General features: G+C 40.6%; 1 protein-coding gene across 7 annotated transcripts; it reads left to right on the forward strand.

Annotated features, from left to right (window-relative positions):
* Positions 1–1,167: 1,167 nt before the first annotated feature.
* On the forward strand, positions 1,168–18,366 carry LOC143111646 (uncharacterized). Of its 7 annotated transcripts, none has more exons than XM_076273904.1 (14): positions 1,168–1,329; positions 10,974–10,996; positions 11,086–11,148; positions 11,294–11,326; positions 11,448–12,934; positions 13,012–13,101; positions 13,214–13,279; positions 13,377–13,465; positions 13,644–13,746; positions 13,982–14,096; positions 14,561–14,613; positions 15,807–15,885; positions 17,175–17,368; positions 18,169–18,366. In XM_076273904.1, exons 5-13 carry the CDS (start codon positions 12,821–12,823, stop codon positions 17,324–17,326), a joined length of 861 nt encoding a protein of 286 aa, XP_076130019.1. In that variant the 5' UTR covers positions 1,168–1,329; positions 10,974–10,996; positions 11,086–11,148; positions 11,294–11,326; positions 11,448–12,820; the 3' UTR covers positions 17,327–17,368; positions 18,169–18,366. The 7 variants fall into 7 exon arrangements, 5 of the variants coding, with proteins under 5 accessions (XP_076130019.1, XP_076130018.1, XP_076130021.1 ...); XM_076273906.1 differs by lacking the exon at positions 1,168–1,329 and having other exon boundaries at positions 10,146–10,996; positions 11,448–11,706; positions 12,907–12,934; positions 13,022–13,101; XM_076273907.1 differs by lacking the exon at positions 1,168–1,329 and having other exon boundaries at positions 10,148–10,996; positions 11,448–11,706; positions 12,907–12,934.
* Positions 18,367–18,674: the final 308 nt, after the last annotated feature.

Raw genomic sequence — 18,674 nt, forward strand, 5'->3', positions numbered from 1 at the left:
CAGTTGTCAGCACAAAAACTCATTTTATTCTTTTGCTCTTTTGTATTGCTCTATGCTGTTCTATGGTGCTTTCTTCCTCTTGGTTGCGCACAGCATGTTTTCGTGACGTTTCATAGAAATCCATGTAGGCCTATAATGAGCGCATAAAACGACTTGTTTTGGGACATTAATCTAGGCTACGTTAAGCTTTAAGGATTGTATGTCTCTACAATCTTACAAGCCTAGCATATACAAGGTTTGCAGTCACTTGATATTCACTAAAAATTATTGGCCTTATGTAATCAAATTAAGATAAGGAGTAAGAGAATATATTTATTTTTAGGCTATCAATTTTGCTATAAACAATACTTTTGTGCTTGATTTCAGTTTTGTAACCGTATGAAGTGAAAATGCTTAAAACACGAATCTATCAATAAAACAATTTTCACTTCTACATTTCACATTTCACTTAGCTCAATATAAAAGTCCAACCGTTACACCCCCACGCCAGTAGGGGGAAGACAACGCCTGGTCTGCATTCAGAACCGATTGCAGTTTCACGTTGGATTAAACAAACAATAATACTTCGGTAAATAAAATATAAAATATTTTTATAATAGTTTTTTGCTATCACTAGAATACATTCAGAACATGTTTCATTTGTTCCTGTAGCCTACCATTACCATTTTACATTCACACATTTTACATTATTTGCATTCGAGGCTTCTGATTAGGTGGCAATGACGTCAATGGTAATGCATCTCTATTCATTCCAATTCCATGCCGTGTTAAATGTGTTATATAGCATTGTGTGATTGATTGCGCCTCTATCAGCTTTAGAAACTGGAGACAATAACAGCTATAGTCGATACTAACACAAGCTCCATTTCAGTTTTTGAAGTAACATACAAAATGTTTGCAGTCACTTGATTTAGATCCACTCAAATGATTGGTCTTATAAAATCTAAGTAAGGTAAACATCATATCAAGATAATATTTATTTTAGGCTAATATCAATTTTACTAAATAAAAAATATATACTTTTGTGCTTTTTTTTACGTATTAGGTGAACTTTAAAAAAAAATCTATCAATAGAACACTTTTCACAACTAAGAAAATTCACTTCTTTCATTTCACAATTCACTTCAGTTCAATGAGACAGGCTCTCCCTTACACGTAGGCCTACCCCCACGCCAGTAGGGGGAAGACAGCGCCTCTGCTTTCAGGTGATCGATTGAAGTCTTGTCCTGACTTCCGTAAACGGGCTCTGTTTGAATTCTGTGATTCTTGAACACCGTTGGAAGAAGTCTTGGAATGGATTACACTCGTCTTGAATTTGATCTCACGAAAGTAAGTGAAATATGTTACAGTTTCATGATGTAGGCCTAGTGGTTGTAATGCAAGGGTTTGAGGTTTAACCTTAAGTCCTTTCACTTGTAGGGCTTTGTTATATTCCGATTCTGCCAAGTTTGTAATTTACCAGAGCACATTGCTCGTTCGTCTTTGTTTGAGCTGTTCTCAACGTGTTATGTTTTGCAGCATTGTATGTTTTGTGTCATCGTGTTAACCTGCTCGCGTTGATGTTACAAATAATAGCACTAGGCTACCGTTTCTTTTAATTAGTTTTAGTGTACAGTCAGTCCTTTTAGGCAAGTCACTCGGCAGCAGTGGTGTAGGCTAGTGGATATAGGCCTACTGTATGTAGCTGGATCTAGGCTACTGTGATGTAGGCTAGTTAGCTGTAGTGGGTAGGCTATACTGTGATCAACCCCAAATGTATCCTAGTCTATTTTAAGTGGGTATACTGATATGGTGATGCTGGTTGGTATAACCTACTGAACAGTCCTGCATATGTAGGCTACACTAGAGCCATAGAGATGGCTATAGATTATGTATAGGCTACACTCAGGGCCTGAAGTTAACTTTTTTGGCCACCAGCCACTGTGGCAGGTGAATTTTGAAATCCACCTGCCACAGTGTTTTTTTACCAGCCAAAATTATTTTGTGCCCAAAATAAAGGTGAACGACTCAGAAAATGCATAAGAATGGTTCTTGAACTTGTACAGAATACACATTACAGTACTCAAGTAAAAGTAAAAAAGTACTTTGCTAATAAATTACTCAAGTAGGCCTAACAAGTTACTTTTTTGTAGGCCTTCATTTTTATATTTTTGATGGACCTTTAAAGGGATACAAAAGTATCCTTTATGCCTATTTGCTTTTCTCCTCCTCTGTAGGCTAATCATATAGTCAAACATATTTTAAAAGCCCAATTCAAATATATTTTATTTAATATACTTTGTCATAGCCAGAATAAGCATTACGTGGCTATGGATTGAAAAGCAGTCTTCCAATACATTGCAGCTGATTCTTCTGCTTTGCATTGCTAGAAGTCTGTTTATAACTTAACCATACAGACAATGTAACCTAAAAACAATGGCTATATTATGGGTAGACCTATATTTAGGCTATAATAGCCTAGGCATATCCACTCGGGCAGAGCGACAGAGCAGGCTATCTGTTTTCTCATCCGACCGTCTCATGTCATGTCCTGCAACATTGAGGCTACATAAATGAATGCTAGGCTTTTTCTAACTTGTATGCTCGATTTCCAGTGCATTTGCTTTGCTTGTAAATTAAGTTGTAGGCCTACTTTCCAGTAGCAGTAACAGCAAAAAATGTCCTGTCCTGTTAGTACTGTCCTGAGTAGTGTCCCGAGACAGTTAGACACTGTCCCGAGACACCCAGACACTGTCCCGGGACAGTTAGCCACTGTCCTGTGACACCCATGACTGTCCTGTGACACCCATGACTGTCCTGTAACACCCAGACACTGTCCCGGGACACCCAGACACTGTCCTGTGACACCCAGATACTGTCCCGAGACACCCAGACACTGTCCCGAGACACTCATGACTGTCCTGTGACACCTAGACACTGTCCCGAGACAGTTAGACACTGTCCTGTGACACCCATGACTGTCCTGTAACACCCAGACACTGTCCCGAGACAGTTAGACACTGTCCCGTGACACCCATGACTGTCCTGTAACACCCAGGCACTGTCCTGTGACACCTATGACTGTCCTGTGACACCTAGATACTGTCCCGTGACACCTATGACTGTCCTGTAACATCCAGACACTGTCCCGAGACAGTTAGACACTGTCCCGTGACACCCATGACTGTCCTGTAACACCCAGGCACTGTCCTGTGACACCTATGACTGTCCTGTGACACCTAGACACTGTCCCGTGACACCTATGACTGTCCTGTAACATCCAGACACTGTCCTGTAACACCCAGACACTGTCCCGTGACACCCATGACTGTCCTGTAACACCCAGACACTGTCCTGTAACACCCAGACACTGTCCCGTGACACCTATGACTGTCCTGTGACACCTATGACTGTCCTGTAACATCCAGACACTGTCCCGAGACAGTTAGACACTTCCCGTGACACCCATGACTGTCCTGTAACACCCAGACACTGTCCTGTAACACCCAGACACTGTCCCGTGACACCTATGACTGTCTTGTGACACCCAGACACTGTCCCGAGACAGTTAGCCACTGTCCTGTAACACCCAGACACTGTCTCGAGACAGTTAGACACTGTCCCGTGACACCCATGACTGTCCTGTAACACCCAGACACTGTCCTGTGACACCTAGACACTGTCCGGTGACACTCATGACTGTCCTGTAACATCCAGACACTGTCCCGTGACACCCATGACTGTCCTGTAACACCCAGACACTGTCCTGTGACACCTAGACACTGTCCGGTGACACTCATGACTGTCCTGTAACACCCAGACACTGTCCCGTGACACCTATGACTGTCCTGTGACACCCAGACACTGTCCTGGGACAGTTAGCCACTGTCCTGTAACACCCAGACACTGTCCCGAGACAGTTAGACACTGTCCCGTGACACCCATGACTGTCCTGTAACACCCAGACACTGTCTCGTGACACCTATGACTGTCCTGTGACACCTAGACACTGTCCCGTGACACCTATGACTGTCCTGTAACACCCAGACACTGTCCCGTGACACCTATGACTGTCCTGTAACATCCAGACACTGTCCTGAGACAGTTAGCTACTGTCCTGTGACACCAAGCCACTGTCCTGTGACACCAATGACAAATGTTCCAAATGTGAACCACTTTGAGCTGCATTCTGTGAATGAAAGGTGCTATAATTAATTATATTTATAATTATTATAATAATTATTATAATTATTATTATGTAGAATCATTTATGTCTTTGAATCATTGTGTGTGTGTGTGTGTGTGTGTGTGTGTGTATGTATGTATGTATGTATGTATCTTTTTATTTGTTTTGTTTTAGATAAAATATAAAGCTTATTAATTGTTTTACATAAAATTGTACATGTAAAAATCCTTTTTTGCTTTATGACTTTTTAAGTTTTAAAGTTGTTTGTTAGAATTTTTAATAAAGATGACTTGTGCTTTAAAGTAGTAGCTCTGGATTTGTGTTTTGTTATCAAGTAATGTTCAAGCACAGCTGGCATTCAGCCAACACTCAGTCAGATCAGTTAGTGTGTGGGCCAGTGCATGCCCAGGGACCCAGGCAACCCTCAGCCAACACTTTGATAAACAATTACACCCACACCTGGGCCGACAGACAGACAGACAGACAGACAGATAGATGCTTTATTTGTATGAAGATAACAAAATATCAACTCAGGTCTCAGTGCAGACCAAGTACTATAGTGAATAATAAATAAATACAATATAACATAACATAAGTGCTTGTTTATGGAAGTCCACAACAACCATCTCCTTGGTCTTGGTGAGTTTGTTTTCCTTGCATAACAAAACAATAAGTCATTTTACGGCGTTTTGGCCACACTTGGGGCAGAGCAAATCTTTATGTCAGTTTCCACTGATTGGGCCATGGGCATGGGCAGGGATGGGCAGTATTTCTAATACATGTGTTTAAAATATGTATTTCAAATACAAAATACTATTTTGTCATTTGTATTTTATTGAGATAATGAAAATGCCTTCGTATTTTGTATCAAAATACTTCAGTGTTGCGTATTTTTGTATTTTCAAAATACTTTAAAATACTTTCTGTGAAACACTGTGATGACATCTATCTAACTATCTATACTGTAAAGCACGAAATGTCTGTCTCTGTCTGTTTGTGGCACCCTTGCATGGTCAAGCTGGAATGATTAACAGGCCCCATAACAACTATATAAAACATATTTTATATATATAAAAAATAGTCTGAATGCAACACTGTCTGAGAAGTTAGTTGTGCTCAAAGGCATCAACTGAGGAAACACGACTAGCTAAGGTTACACACACTCCTTTGCTCACACAAGGACAGCAGAAGGACTTGAATTCACAAGTTTATATTGCAACACTTGAGTTTGATATTTTCCTTTCTTTTTTCTGTTTTACAGGTTTTTTTTCTAGACTTTAAATTTGTCTATGTTCTCTGACCTGTGAAATATTTCAGTGCTATGGTAACTTGACAAGATACCTCAAACAAGGACATTTCCAATTTTGCACATTTTAAATAACAAATGATTGATAATGTCATAATAATTGGCTTCTAATTGGCTCAACTGATTGGATGGTATTAATGTGACAACCTGATTTTTATTTTTACTTTTTTTTGTATTTACATTGATAGAAGTTGTGCACACACCATCAGGTGTATACAAAATTATTCAACTGTGATGAAACTCACCATAAGTGTGGTAATGATGTGGTTATATAACTTAAAAGGTTAAAATGCTACCTAGTTTAAATTTCTAAATCAGTCATCTATTTGGATTGTTTGTCTTTCAGTTATTGTCACTGATTCATAGTGGGCAATCTATTACACCAACTGGTTGGAAAGTGCAACAGTTGTGGAGTCGGCATTGCATGTCGCTGCAAAACAGTACATCTCCAAACTTATAAACAGTAACTGTCAAATAAGGAATTTGAAGATGACATCCGAAAAGCATTAGATTGCATAGAAAACTGATTGATATGAATACACTGTACAGTTTATGTAGTAATAATGCACTGGTTATGAATAACAACTATTTTAAGTAAACATACAATTAGTAATGCAAAAAGTTTTTGTTCTAAGATTTATTTCTCTTTTGTGGCCCCAATTAGTCCAGGAAACTGGCAAAAATGATACAGACTGCCATAATCTGTGATGAAGATATCATAGATGTTGACCTTGTGCTCGACGTAATGATGCCTGAGGTAAGGAAATGTGAATATAAAAGCCATGTCATATTATGATCAGTGTGGTTTCTCCAGAATAAATAAACCAAACCATACCAAACATGCATATTGTCACTACATTCTCATGCTATTTCCAATTTGAAATCTGTTTGCATTTGAAGGTTTCCATTAACATTGTCACGAACCACGAGGGTTTCTGCAGGTTTCTGGAGAGGTTCATGTCCATGCATCCGGCATTGGAGTAACAAGCATTGCTGTTTTTTTCTGTATTTATACATTCTTTTTTAATGTATTAGTTGTTTATTTATTTATTTATGTCTTATTGGATTTCAATTTATTATCTTCATTTCATTATTTACAAGGATACAAGGATACAAGGATACAAGGAAGTTTATTGTCACATGCATATAGTTACTGGAAGTAAGAAATGCAGTGAAATTATGTCTGGTGTCAGCCTATTTGTGCATTTATGGGGGGGGGGGGGTAAAAAGTGCAGTAGAAGAGGGGTTTAGTAGATTAAGTGGCAAGGGCTGCATAAAAAAGGTGGGGGAGGATTGGGATTGGGTGGGGGGCACCAACAAGGAGCACCCAAGAGCAACAGGGGCAAGGAAAAACTCCCTTACCAAGGAAGAAACCTTGGGCAGATCCACGGCTCAAGGGGCTAACCCAACTGCCAGGGGTCTTGGTGTGTGTGTTGGGGGGATGACAGGGGAGATGGGATAGTGTGCTGTGTATGTGGGGAGAGGGCAGTGTGCAATATGTGTGTTGGAGAAGCTTCCTCATGAGACAATGTGCTGTGTATTGGGGGGGGGGGGGGGCAGTGTGCTGTAAGTATGTTGGGGATGTGTGTTGGAGAAGCTTCCTGATGAAATAATGTGCTGTGTATGTAGGGGGGGGGGGGGGGGGCAGGGACTTACTATTGCAAGCAGAGTACTGTATGTATGATGTATGTGAGTGATGACAGTGAAGATGTGTGTGTGGGCGGGAGGGGAGTGGAGCAGTGACTGTGTGTGTGTGTGTGTGTGTAGTGTGTGTGTGGGCAGTGTGCTGTAAGTATGTTGGGGATGTGTATTGGAGAAGCTTCCTGATGAAATAATGTGCTGTGTATGTAGGGGGGGGGCAGGGACTTACTATTGCAAGCAGAGTACTGTATGTATGATGTATGTGAGTGATGACAGTGAAGATATGTGTGTGGGCGGGAGGGGAGTGGAGCAGTGACTGTGTGTGTGTGTGTGTGTGTGTGTAGTGTGTGTGTGGGTAGGTGGGGGAAGTGTGCTGTAAGTATGTAGAGGATGTGTGTTGGAGAAGATCCTGAAGACAGTGTGCTGTGTATGTAGGGGGGGGGGCAGTGTGCAGCAAGTATGTAGAGGAGGCTTACTGTAGCAAGCAGTGTGCTGTATGTATGTGAAGTGATGACAGTGATGATGTAAGTGTGTGTGTTGGGGATGGGGGTGGGGTGGGGGTGGGGGGGGCAGAAGGCTAAACCTTCTGGGGGGATGACAGGGGAGATGGGAGTTCAGGGGCAGAAGGCTAGGCAATCAAGGACATGGGTAGATGGAGGAGAAATCAAAAATAATAAATAAAAAGTTCAATGGAGATGTGCAAAAGTTGGAGAAAGTCAGATATGTGTGTGTGTGTGTGTGTGTGTGTGTTTTGACGTGTGATGAAATAAGAAAATAAATAAAAGGTCTGTAGCATAGGGAGAGGGATGTAAAAGTGCTAAAAGTCTTGTAGGTGTGTGTGTGTGTGGGGGGGGGGGGGGGGGCAGTGTGCAGCAAGTATGTAGAGGAGGCTTACTGTAGCAAGCAGTGTGCTGTATGTATGTGAAGTGATGACAGTGATGATGTAAGTGTGTGTGTTGGGGATGGGGGTGGGGTGGGGGGTGGGGGGGCAGAAAGGCTAGGCAATCAAGGACATGGGTAGATGGAGGAGAAATCAAAAATAATAATAAAAAGTTCTATGGAGATATGCAAAAGTTGGAGAAAGTCAGATATGTGTGTGTGTGTGTGTGTGTTTGTAAAATAAATAAAAGGTCTGTAGCTTAGGGAGAGGGATGTAAAAGTGCTAAAAGTCTTGTAGGTGTGTGTGGGGGGTGGGGGGGTCATGAGTGCTGAGTAGTGAATGAGTGCAAAGTCAGTATAGTGTGAGTTCAGAGTTGGGAAATGTTTGAGAGTGCTGAGGAGTGAATGTGTGCAAAGTCAGTATAGTGTGAGTTCAGAGTTCGGATGGCCTGGGGATAAAAACTTCTCCTAAGTCTCTCAGTCCTGGCTTTGTGACTACATAGGCGTCTTCTTGATTTCAGCAGTAGGAATAATCCATTGTTAGGATGAGAAGAGTCCTTCAGAATCTTTTGGGCTCTTAGGAGTACTCTTCTGGAATAGATATCTTGTAGAGCAGGGAGTTGAGTTCTTATTGTACGTTCAGCTGAGCGCACTACTCTCTGCAGAGTACTACAATCTCTAACTGTGGAGTTCCCATACCAGGTGATGATGCTACCAGTTAGAACACTCTCAACCGCTGAAGTGTAGAAGGCCTTCATGATGGATGTAGAAACTTTGAATTTCCTTAGCTGACGAAGGAAGTAGAGTCGTTGTCTGGACTTCTTCAGAACATATTGAGTGTTAACAGTCCATGTTAAGTCTTCAGTAATGTGGACACCAAGGTATTTAAAACTTGTTACTATATGTGTGTACTGGGGAAATTAGATTTTTTTTGGTGTTAAGTTTATGGTGTATTTTGTTCTGAGAGAAAACTGAACCATGCAAGGTTTTCCGTATTTAGATTTACAAAGCTTTTTTGTTTAAAAGGTTTTTTGTTCTTATGTTTAGAATTAAAATGTGTTCTCCAAAACTGTCCAGTTGTCTGTTTTTGTGATCATCTACCCATGGATGGCTACAACATTTGGTTAAGCAAGCCTATGACTTAACAGACCTGGGGGGTATTCCAAGTACATGGTTTAGTGATAAACCTGGGTAACTTAACTCAGAGTAAGTGGTAAACCTCCTACAACAAGAGCCCTATGGTATTGTTTTGTTAGGAGAATGAAGCCATACAGCTCTTCTATTAGGAGGTTTACCACCTACTCTGTTAACTAACCCAGGTTTGTCACTAAACCTCGTACTTGGAATACCCCCCTGGTAAGATGCCTAAATATTTACACATTTGCCTATAATAATTATCTAAACAATTATTATTTATTCTTAAAATATTTGCTGGCACAAGGAGTTTCATTAATTATATTTCCCTTTATGCGTGCATGACGATAAACTACTTGAACTTGAACTAATGCTGCTTGTGGAATATCAACAATATACATTAAGTGTTTAATATACGTAGGCTATTTGTTGTAAGTAAAAAGTGATTTATATATTTCTTGGTTACAAGTAGCCTAGGCTAGCCTACAAGTTAATAACAAATAGAACAGAAAGAGGTGGAAGGTAGCCTAATAGGCCTAGGTGGCATAACAAACATTTCAACAAAACAAAACATTTCCAAAGCAACTGAGGTCGACAACGGATACTTGTGTTTTTATTTGGCGTTTTACCTAACTTTCCACGAGACAACCATCATGACAGCGCTACACACCTAGCACACATACCTTTACACAAGACAGTTCTGCAAGGCACAACGTAACTTAAGCAAGACAATGCTGGATAAACAAAAACATGTTTTACAGCAGAATAATATTGGCCAGACGTCGCCCTACATTCAGCGTTGTAAGTTAATAACCCACTTTCTACAAGCCACGTGTCTTCCTAACATCCCGACATTGAAATTGTATTTTCCAACGAAACAAATAAAGACAAAAAATAGCTTTGTTCGTGATCTGTCTAGAATCTTTGATACCACTAGCCAACTTCCGCAATACAGTGCCACAAGATAGTACGCGACTTCCGCAAGACACTGCCGCGAGACACTACGCAACATCCGCAAGACAGAGGACAGGACAAAAGTACGGTACAGTACAGTTTCGGCTCTAACCGCCTCTCCTACTTTCCTTGTCCAATGTGCTTGTTGAACGATGCTGGCCAGAAATGAATATAGGTGGAAGTTTCCTTGTCATGTCATACCTCTAGTCTCGTTGGCACTCTGGCAGCCTCACCAGAAGATGCAGCAACTGGCAGGACGTCATTGCGTTAACTGAGTTGTTAGCTATATAGAACATCTACTTCTGTGTAGTAAGCATAGGCCAGCCATTACTTTTATAATCACGGGGAAACGTAGCAATGCTTTCTGAAGCCCTGTTTCTTTTCTACCACGCCGTTGTGTACCGGCGAGAGGTGCTCTTTTCTCCCTTGAGATACTTTCTCCAATAATAAACTTGTTTTCGTAACGAAAGGCAATTCAAAATGTAGCGGAGTAAAGAGTACATTTCCTACGGCAATCCCGACAGTGCATCTCCTTGCTCAGTGTTGTGTTGTCTTATTGGCTACCCGCCAACGTGGCAGGTAGATTGACAGTTTCACCCGCCAATCACAAAAGTTACCCGCATTTGGCGTGTGGGCGGGTGCCAATTTCATGCCCTGGCTACACTGTCGGCGGCCATTTTGTAACACAGTTGATCGGATAGACGATTCAAGTGAATAGACCTCTGAATTTTGCCTTCAAAAAGCTGAGATCCGGTAGCCTATCTTGCAATTTTTGCTATGGGGAGAGAATTATTGCACTCTCCCGGGGACGAAGAAGTCTGAAATGCAGACATTTTGCTCAACACACGTTTGTCCTCTGCCTTCGAGTGGTAGGCTAACTGTGATCTTCAACAGGCCTACGTTAAGACAGCAACTTGGTAAGACCTCTTAAATACAGACTACATTATTTGCACAATTCAAATATTCTTTTTGCAATCAGTGCAGATTGTATGGTCTTTTATTTCAGATGAATCCGTTCCGCAAGCAAGAAAGCATTCCAGGATGGTGCGTGTGCCTGGAAGCCCTGTCTGTAAGTTAACATTTATACAATTATTATTTAAGAAAACCAGTTGAGTCATATTTCCTACCATGGAACTACTGACATTCATGTTTATTAACCTAGTGCATATCATGTTACTGTTCTGATGTATTTGTCTCTTCCTGCCTTTTATTAGGTCAGCAGATGTCACTGCCTCCACCACCTGCATGTGAGTTTTTCTTTTTAGCGATTGTTTAATGTAACAGCATAGGTTTATCTTTTGCAAATGTCATGTGCAAGAAACCTACCATAAATTAACTGACCAATATTCATATTTACTTTCTTTTTAGATGAGTCAACACCACGCACGATCTGATATCACCAAGTAACTAACAGTCCAGGATCAATAACGAAGTTATTTGCCCTGGATTAACATTACAACCAACCAATAAGTGGCAAGTTTGGATTGTGATGTGATTAAAAGTGCGACGTGAAGGTGAAAAAAACAGGCTCCCGCCAATTTCACATTTCAGAGCTACTAGCCGTGCATCGCAGACAAGTGGATTCTTCACTGTGTGATTCTTGATTCTTTACAATCGTGCCTTACAGGTAAGAGCCTATTTCCAAGAGTTTTAAGCACTCAAAACGATTATTTGCCTCTTGAACGTTTTCAAAACCATTATAGAGTTAATGTGTCTAAAAACAATCTAATAATGATATCTAGCATAACTAGGTAGTGTGTTAGCTGTTCTAAATTTGGAAAAGGTTGAGCTACCAAGTCTGATATTGATACGAAAAAAAATATTAGTGCCCAGTTATATCTCTTAACATGATGGAATGCCTGTCATTAGGCTGTAGGCTAAGCACTTTGATCCTATGAAAAACAGGCTACCTAGCATGACCAGCTAGTGCAATAGCAGACTTGTGGTGGTATGAACTAGCCTAAAGGTAGCTTAGCCTACTACTAAAATGTTCAAGCTAATAGCCAGTGTGAGTCTGTAGACATGTTTGCATAAATAATATTACAGACAAAACTCCTTAGCAATGTGTGTTTTAATCAAACTTTATGGCATTAGCAACGCATGCACGCGATGCTACAATTAGCTGCAAGTCTCCCGCCTCACATGAAAGTGGTGGTGTTGGGGGGCAATTTATTTCTGACAGACAGAAATATCACACCTTCATTGATAGCAGTGGAGGTGATGAAAGTGAATTTGAATTGAAACGGATTAGCAATAAAAAATAAAGCGTTAGTCCAGGAGCATCACAGAATCACATTTATCTTGTGGTATCGCAAAATGTTAGCCCAGGACCATCACAGAGTGACATTCATCCTGGACTGTTGTTTATTGTTAGTCCTGGACAATCACAGCCACAGTTTTTCTATGCTGTCATTAAGTGTTGATCCAGGACCATCACAGAGTGACATTCATCCTGGACTGTTGTTTATTGTTAGTCCTGGACAATCACAACCACAGTTATTCTATGCTGTCATTAAGTGTTGATCCAGGACCATCACAGAGTGACATTCATCCTGGACTGTTGTTTATTGTTAGTCCTGGACAATCACAGCCACAGTTTTTCTATGCTGTCATTAAGTGTTGATCCAGGACCATCACAGAGTGACATTCATCCTGGACTGTTGTTTATTGTTAGTCCTGGACAATCACAGCCGCAGTTATTCTATGCTGTCATTAAGTGTTGATCCAGGACCACCAGCATTATGTTTAGCCTGGGCCCACATATGACAGTGACATTCATCCTTACTTTGTCCACACCTTATTTTAATCATTTGAATCTATGTTTCAGAAAACTGGGAAACCTTTCAGGATGCCTGGTAAGTGTGAAAGGCTGCGTGATAAAAAGTGTCATCATTAGTTTATTTCAAATTATGTCAAAATTTGTTTGACGCAGGACTCTCCAGGTACCATTAATGTACCAAGCCACATAATGACCAAAATCTCGGAGGGTTCTTCTAGAGCCAGAAACTCCTACTTTTTGAAGGTGTGTGTGTGTATTTTCTTAATGTGCAGTAGGTCAGCAGACTTGGGCTTACTATACCTATTGTGGTCATTTAAATTTTGACGTTTTTAACTTCTTCTTTCTCTCCTGTTAGATGAACATCTTCCAGAAGTATGTCGTGGGAGCCATGCTGGAGAACAGCAATCATTGGACTCTTTTTGTAAGTGCTCTGCTGCTTGCTCTTTTTCACATGCTTTCCGTGCATAAAAACTGTTGAAATTTGGAATCTGTAAAACTCACAATGTTCTCTGCTCTAGTATGCAGGCATAGAACGGAGAATTGTAGTTTATATGAACTCCCTTGGAGAGTCCAAAGCCAAGGAACAGGATATCCTGAACAACTGGAGGTAAAATCCGCAAACAGTGGCAACCTATTTTTTACCTGATTAACACTATACTGGGGTCCATTTCCCTAATGCATAGTTCCTAACTATGATGCACCTTCTGTGGTAGCCGAGTTACAGTTATAACTCCTTGAATCTATACAAAATAACTACCTCATTATCTTTTCTCCATTCTGACCAGCTCATTTGCTGCAGCGAGGGGCTGTGATGGGCCCTGGGAGATTGTTAATGTCCAGCATCCAATGCAGACAGATGGACACTCTTGTGGTGTCCATGTCATTCTGGTAATTTTTGTTGATATTGCATTGCATTGTTGCACTAAATCAGTGATTATTTTTGTCAACATAGCACTCACTATATTTCTTCAGTGCCCTCATCACATACTGTACATATTCAAACCTGGAAGCTACTTATAAGTACAGTTCAATCTTCCGGAACATTTAGCATGTCTGCTGGAGAAGGTTTTGGTCACAAGCTTATTTCTCTAATCTTTAGGCCACTTTGTTCTTCATTCCCCAGTATGCACAAGCGCTCTTACATGGTGGGGCAGTTGAGCAGGGCATTGTGAAGGACTTTGGATGGGAGATGTCCGAAATACGAGCACAGCTGTGCCATGATCTTTTCAGGTCATTAGGTAAAGTATTTCAGTTATCTAACATTATACATAGTATACATAGTAAATGGGATAGATTTGTTTATGCTTTTACTTAAAGTCCCACTGCGGCAAAAGTCGAGTTTGTAACTGTATTCCACATCTGTTCTGTTCTATGTAGCTCTGTCGAATATTTGGGCACTGACACCTGATATTCTTAATGTGCATAAAAAGATGATTCAAATGACACCAAATAAGTTTGCTATAGGCTATTTACTTCCACCTTTGACTTCCACCTTCGCTTTTAGGACTATAAAGGCCTAAAAATAACCTTTTTTTTTGTAATGCCCACTATGCTTTACCACCAACACATTCTGATGATGTGAGTACACACAGGATGAGGAAGAAACCCTGAATACAAATCATGTTAATTTATGGTATACATGAAATTGGTTAACCATCAGCATGGTTTCTATGTATTAACTTTAAATTAATTTCATCTGTAGACAGGACACAAAAGTGCAGCGACTGCCGGCGGATAATGCGATCTGAAACAAAGGTGAAGTATACCATGTAACCATTTATGGGAATAATCTTTATTGGGGCAGTTTAAAAATCATGTTTGAGTGTAACTATCATTTGTTTGACCTATTCTCCGTCCTCACTTTGCTTCGAGTACCCTTATTTCGTCCCTTCATGTACACCAGGGGTATTCAATTACTTAAGCCCTCCTCAAGCAATGGCCCGGAGCATCATAATATTTGAATGATTAACATGCCTGTATAGGCTATCTGTCTATCTATCTATCTATCTATCTATCTTTTTTATTTATCTATCTATATCAAAGTCCTTTTAGGCAAGTCCCTCCACTCGGCGGCGATATCTCAATGCTTTTTGGGGACTTATCGGGCATCTATTCGGCAGAAATGCGCATGGCTTCACAACACCAACTTTGCTCCAGCTGCGAGATCACAACACATGATTGGCACAATGTCTTCACAACACACCACATGATTGGCTCAATGTATTCACATGTCCACGTTTTGCCGCGGAAGGGGTGGGATATGTGTAGACAGACTAACCCAATGCATTTCTATAGAGGATTTTCTGAGTGCTGTGTCTCTTTATTAGAAAGTCTCTGTCTATATATCCGGCTATTGGGAGTAAAACAGAGTAGCCTGAGCTATTTTAAGATCTTAACGTGAACTTGAAATAAGATTTAAGCTGAGACAAGGAGGGATATTCCACAGCTGGTTCCTTGAACCCATCCATCAACAACTTTAAATGTTTTTTGTAAGGTATCACCAATATCAATTTAATGTTACAGATGTGTGGCTACATACTGTACATTCTTAAAATGGTTCTGGTCTAGAATATCTATTGAAAACTTCACAATGTGTTTTTAGAGCGTGATCTGCAGGGGACCTGATGGCTATTTTTAGAAGGTGCGCTGGGGGCGCCTCATAGCCGTTCTGCGGGCTACCTGGTGCCCGCGGGCACTGTGTTGGAGACCACTGTGTTATAGCCTACGAAACATTTAGCGCAGCTGTGAAAATCTGTAGTGAAAATCTCAATATGGTCCGGATAGGATCACGTCAGGGTCCGGGTCCGGACCCAGACCGCGGCCCGCCAATTGAAGACCCCTGATGTACACCATGTAGGAATGACAATTAACACACCTTCCTAAATTTAAAAACCTTAATCCTTAAAGTGTAACTTTATTAGTATTTGACAACTTTCTTTCCATTTAAGGTCAAGTGTGATGGCTGTGCTGCCTACAGGCATGCACGCTGTGCAACAAAAGTGTGTCCTATTTGCGCCTATTGTAAAGGTGAGTACATATTCTGTTCAACAATTTATCACTCTAATTTTACTTAGTATAAAACTTTTTTAACATTAACAGATGATTGATAACTGCATGTGAACTGATTGTGAACTTAGTTGTACTGAACTTGAATTCATGATTCTAAAATGCTACAGAGCACTTACATTCATCTTTATACTTCAGAGATCAGAAAAAATTTAGCAGACAAGGGACAGATTTTTGGGAGTATATGGGGAGAAGACATGGAAGAAGAAGGAAGGAAAGGAAGGAGGAAGGAAGATATGTTAGGAGATGAAGGGGGAGAAGATCAGGGAAAGGGAAACCTTGAGGGCAGTGACAGCAAGGACGAAGACCAGGGCAGGGTCCAGGAAATGGAGGAAGAAGAACAGGGACAGGTCCAGGAAAAGGAGGAAGAAGAACAGGGACAGGTCCAGGAAAAGGAGGAAGAAGAACAGGGACAGGTCCAGGAAAAGGAGGAAGAAGAACAGGGACTGGCCCAGGAAAAGGAGGACGGCCAGAGACTGGCCCAGGAAAAGGAGGAGCAAGGCAGTATTGCAGTCCCTGGTCGCCTAGCGGTCACGGGGGCCAAAAAAAAAATGTACAAAATGACTCCGGCGGAAATACAGCGAAGAATTAAAGGTGAAAACATGTCGGCCAATGTCTTCAGGAGTCTTATTGGGGTAGGTTTTCATGAAATGTCTGTAGTGCCAATTTATATTCCTAATCACATTGAGGATAAGTAAGTATAAGTATATATACTCTTGTGATCCTGTGAGGGAAATTTGGTCTCTGCATTTATCCCAATCTGTGAATTAGTGAAACACTCTCCGCACACCGTGAACCACACACTAATCCCGGTGCAGTGAGCTGCCTGCAACAACAGTGGCTCGTGGAACAGTGAGGGGTTAGGTGCCTTGCTCAAGGGCACTTCAGCCGTGCCTACTGATCGGGGTTCGAACAGGCAACCCTCCGGTTCCAAGTCCGAAGCGCTAACCAGTAGGCCACGGCTGCCTCAACCCACTATACAGTTGCCAGTGAAATTATTCAACCCCCTCTTGATATTGTTTAACTATTTTTTTTTTTCAAGAAACAGTGTACCTGACCCAATTTAGACCGCACTATATAAAACAAGATGTGGTTTAACTAAATTCAACCCAAAATGGCTCCAACAAGCTTCTTCAAATTACCACTGTGCTGCCAAATCCTACAAAGATAGGGACTCTTTTTTTACTTTTAAGCTATAGATTCAAAAAGAAATAGAGTCCTTACAATTTTCAATTTCATTCTCTTTCTAGGGAAGAAGGGCAAACCTGCCTCCAGTGGTACTGCAGCAGCCACCAAAAAAGAAAACAAAAACGACAATTTTCAGCTGTCTTACAGAGGGAGAGGCCATGGACTTGGCGGATGGGTTTGCAGGGAGCCTGGTCCACAATGTCAATTCAGCTGACATCTGTCAGGGTGTCACTGAAGACATGGCAGACAAAACAAAGTAAGTATTATGATCCAATCACAGTATTATAGTTCGTCAAGTCTGAAGTATCACCTCAATGCACCTGTCTGTACTGTATATCATCACATTGCACTTTTCTGCTTATTTGCACCTCTGGTTAGACGCAAACTGCATTTTGTTGTCTTTGTACTTGTACTCTTCACAATCAATGGCAATGAAGTTGAATCTAACCTAAACTAATCTTTGACAGTGAATGGAAACTTCAGTCATTTGCATTTATCATGCTAAAAATCTGATTCTAGGCACTACACTGATGCCAAACCTGATTTACATTTACAAGGCGGGATGTGATAAAAGCATGGATAATTGTTTTTTGTGATTGTTGTGATATTAAAAAAAAAGGTTTGAGCTTAGCTAAAGTTCTTAGATGATAAAAGCGGCCCTTCACCACACTGCTCACTAGTTTACTAAAATTGAAAGAACTATCAACTAGGACACCAATATTTTTAACTACAGTTTGCAGATATGCAGAAAGGAGGCCTAGTGTGCTGATTGAGCTGTTAATGATGCTGGGGTAGCCAAATTAATATCACTTCAGTTCAGTCATTGAGTTGTAGAAAAGTGTATAATGTTAGTTTGGCTTTTCATTGATTGACTCGTCTGCCAAAATTGTTTTTAAAATATGTCTAAATATGTAAAATATGTAATAGCCAAAAATGGATGCATGTGATTTAGTTTATTTTTTAATCGATTCACAGCCCTAGTTTTAAACCATATGCCATACCGTAGGTCTTATAATAATTTGTTGTTTTGCTGTGATTGATGTTTTTTTTTCACAGACAGACTCTGATGAAGATGATCCAAAACGCCAAAATGTACGATTGCGACTCTGCTTTTAGTTTAGAGACCCATTAGTTCGGACCAGCTGCACTGGTCCATGTTCTTTCCGTGCTGTGCGCGAAATTGGATCAATTGAATGTTTAGTCCCAAAATGTAAAAAAATAAAAATACTAAACAGAATGATGTCGTTGTTGTTCATGATGCAGACTTTTTAGTTTCTAAATAAAAACATATTCTTCATTCTGAGTTTCTTTTTTTTAAATAATTTCATACATTTACATGTATGGGCAAATTGAACACACAATAACACTGTCTAATCAGTTCAAGTAGTTCATTGTCGTGCTACTCCAACGGAATTACCGGTATAAGTAATAATAATGGGGTGTGATGAAATAGTGTGTGTAGGGAGGGGGTATGGTATAATGGTTAGGCTAGCCTACAGAAAATCTAATTAACCAAATTGTGTGATATGAGTTTTTAAATGTATGCCTACAATGGTTTATTA

The sequence above is a fragment of the Alosa pseudoharengus genome, unplaced genomic scaffold (genome assembly GCF_046254945.1).
Source record: "Alosa pseudoharengus isolate Yale_2024_CS ecotype anadromous, Long Island Sound unplaced genomic scaffold, YU_APseudo_1.1 YU_APseudo_1.1_scf_8, whole genome shotgun sequence".
Taxonomy (NCBI): Eukaryota; Metazoa; Chordata; class Actinopteri; order Clupeiformes; family Clupeidae; genus Alosa; species Alosa pseudoharengus.

Coding starts and splice junctions, on each gene's coding strand:
- LOC143111646 (XM_076273904.1), top strand. CDS start 12,821: ATGTTTAGCCTGGGCCCACATATGACAGTGACATTCATCCTTACTTTG. Junction 12,935..13,011: donor GAAACCTTTCAGGATGCCTG/GTAAGTGTGAAA, acceptor TGTTTGACGCAG/GACTCTCCAGGTACCATTAA. Junction 13,280..13,376: donor GCAATCATTGGACTCTTTTT/GTAAGTGCTCTG, acceptor TCTCTGCTCTAG/TATGCAGGCATAGAACGGAG.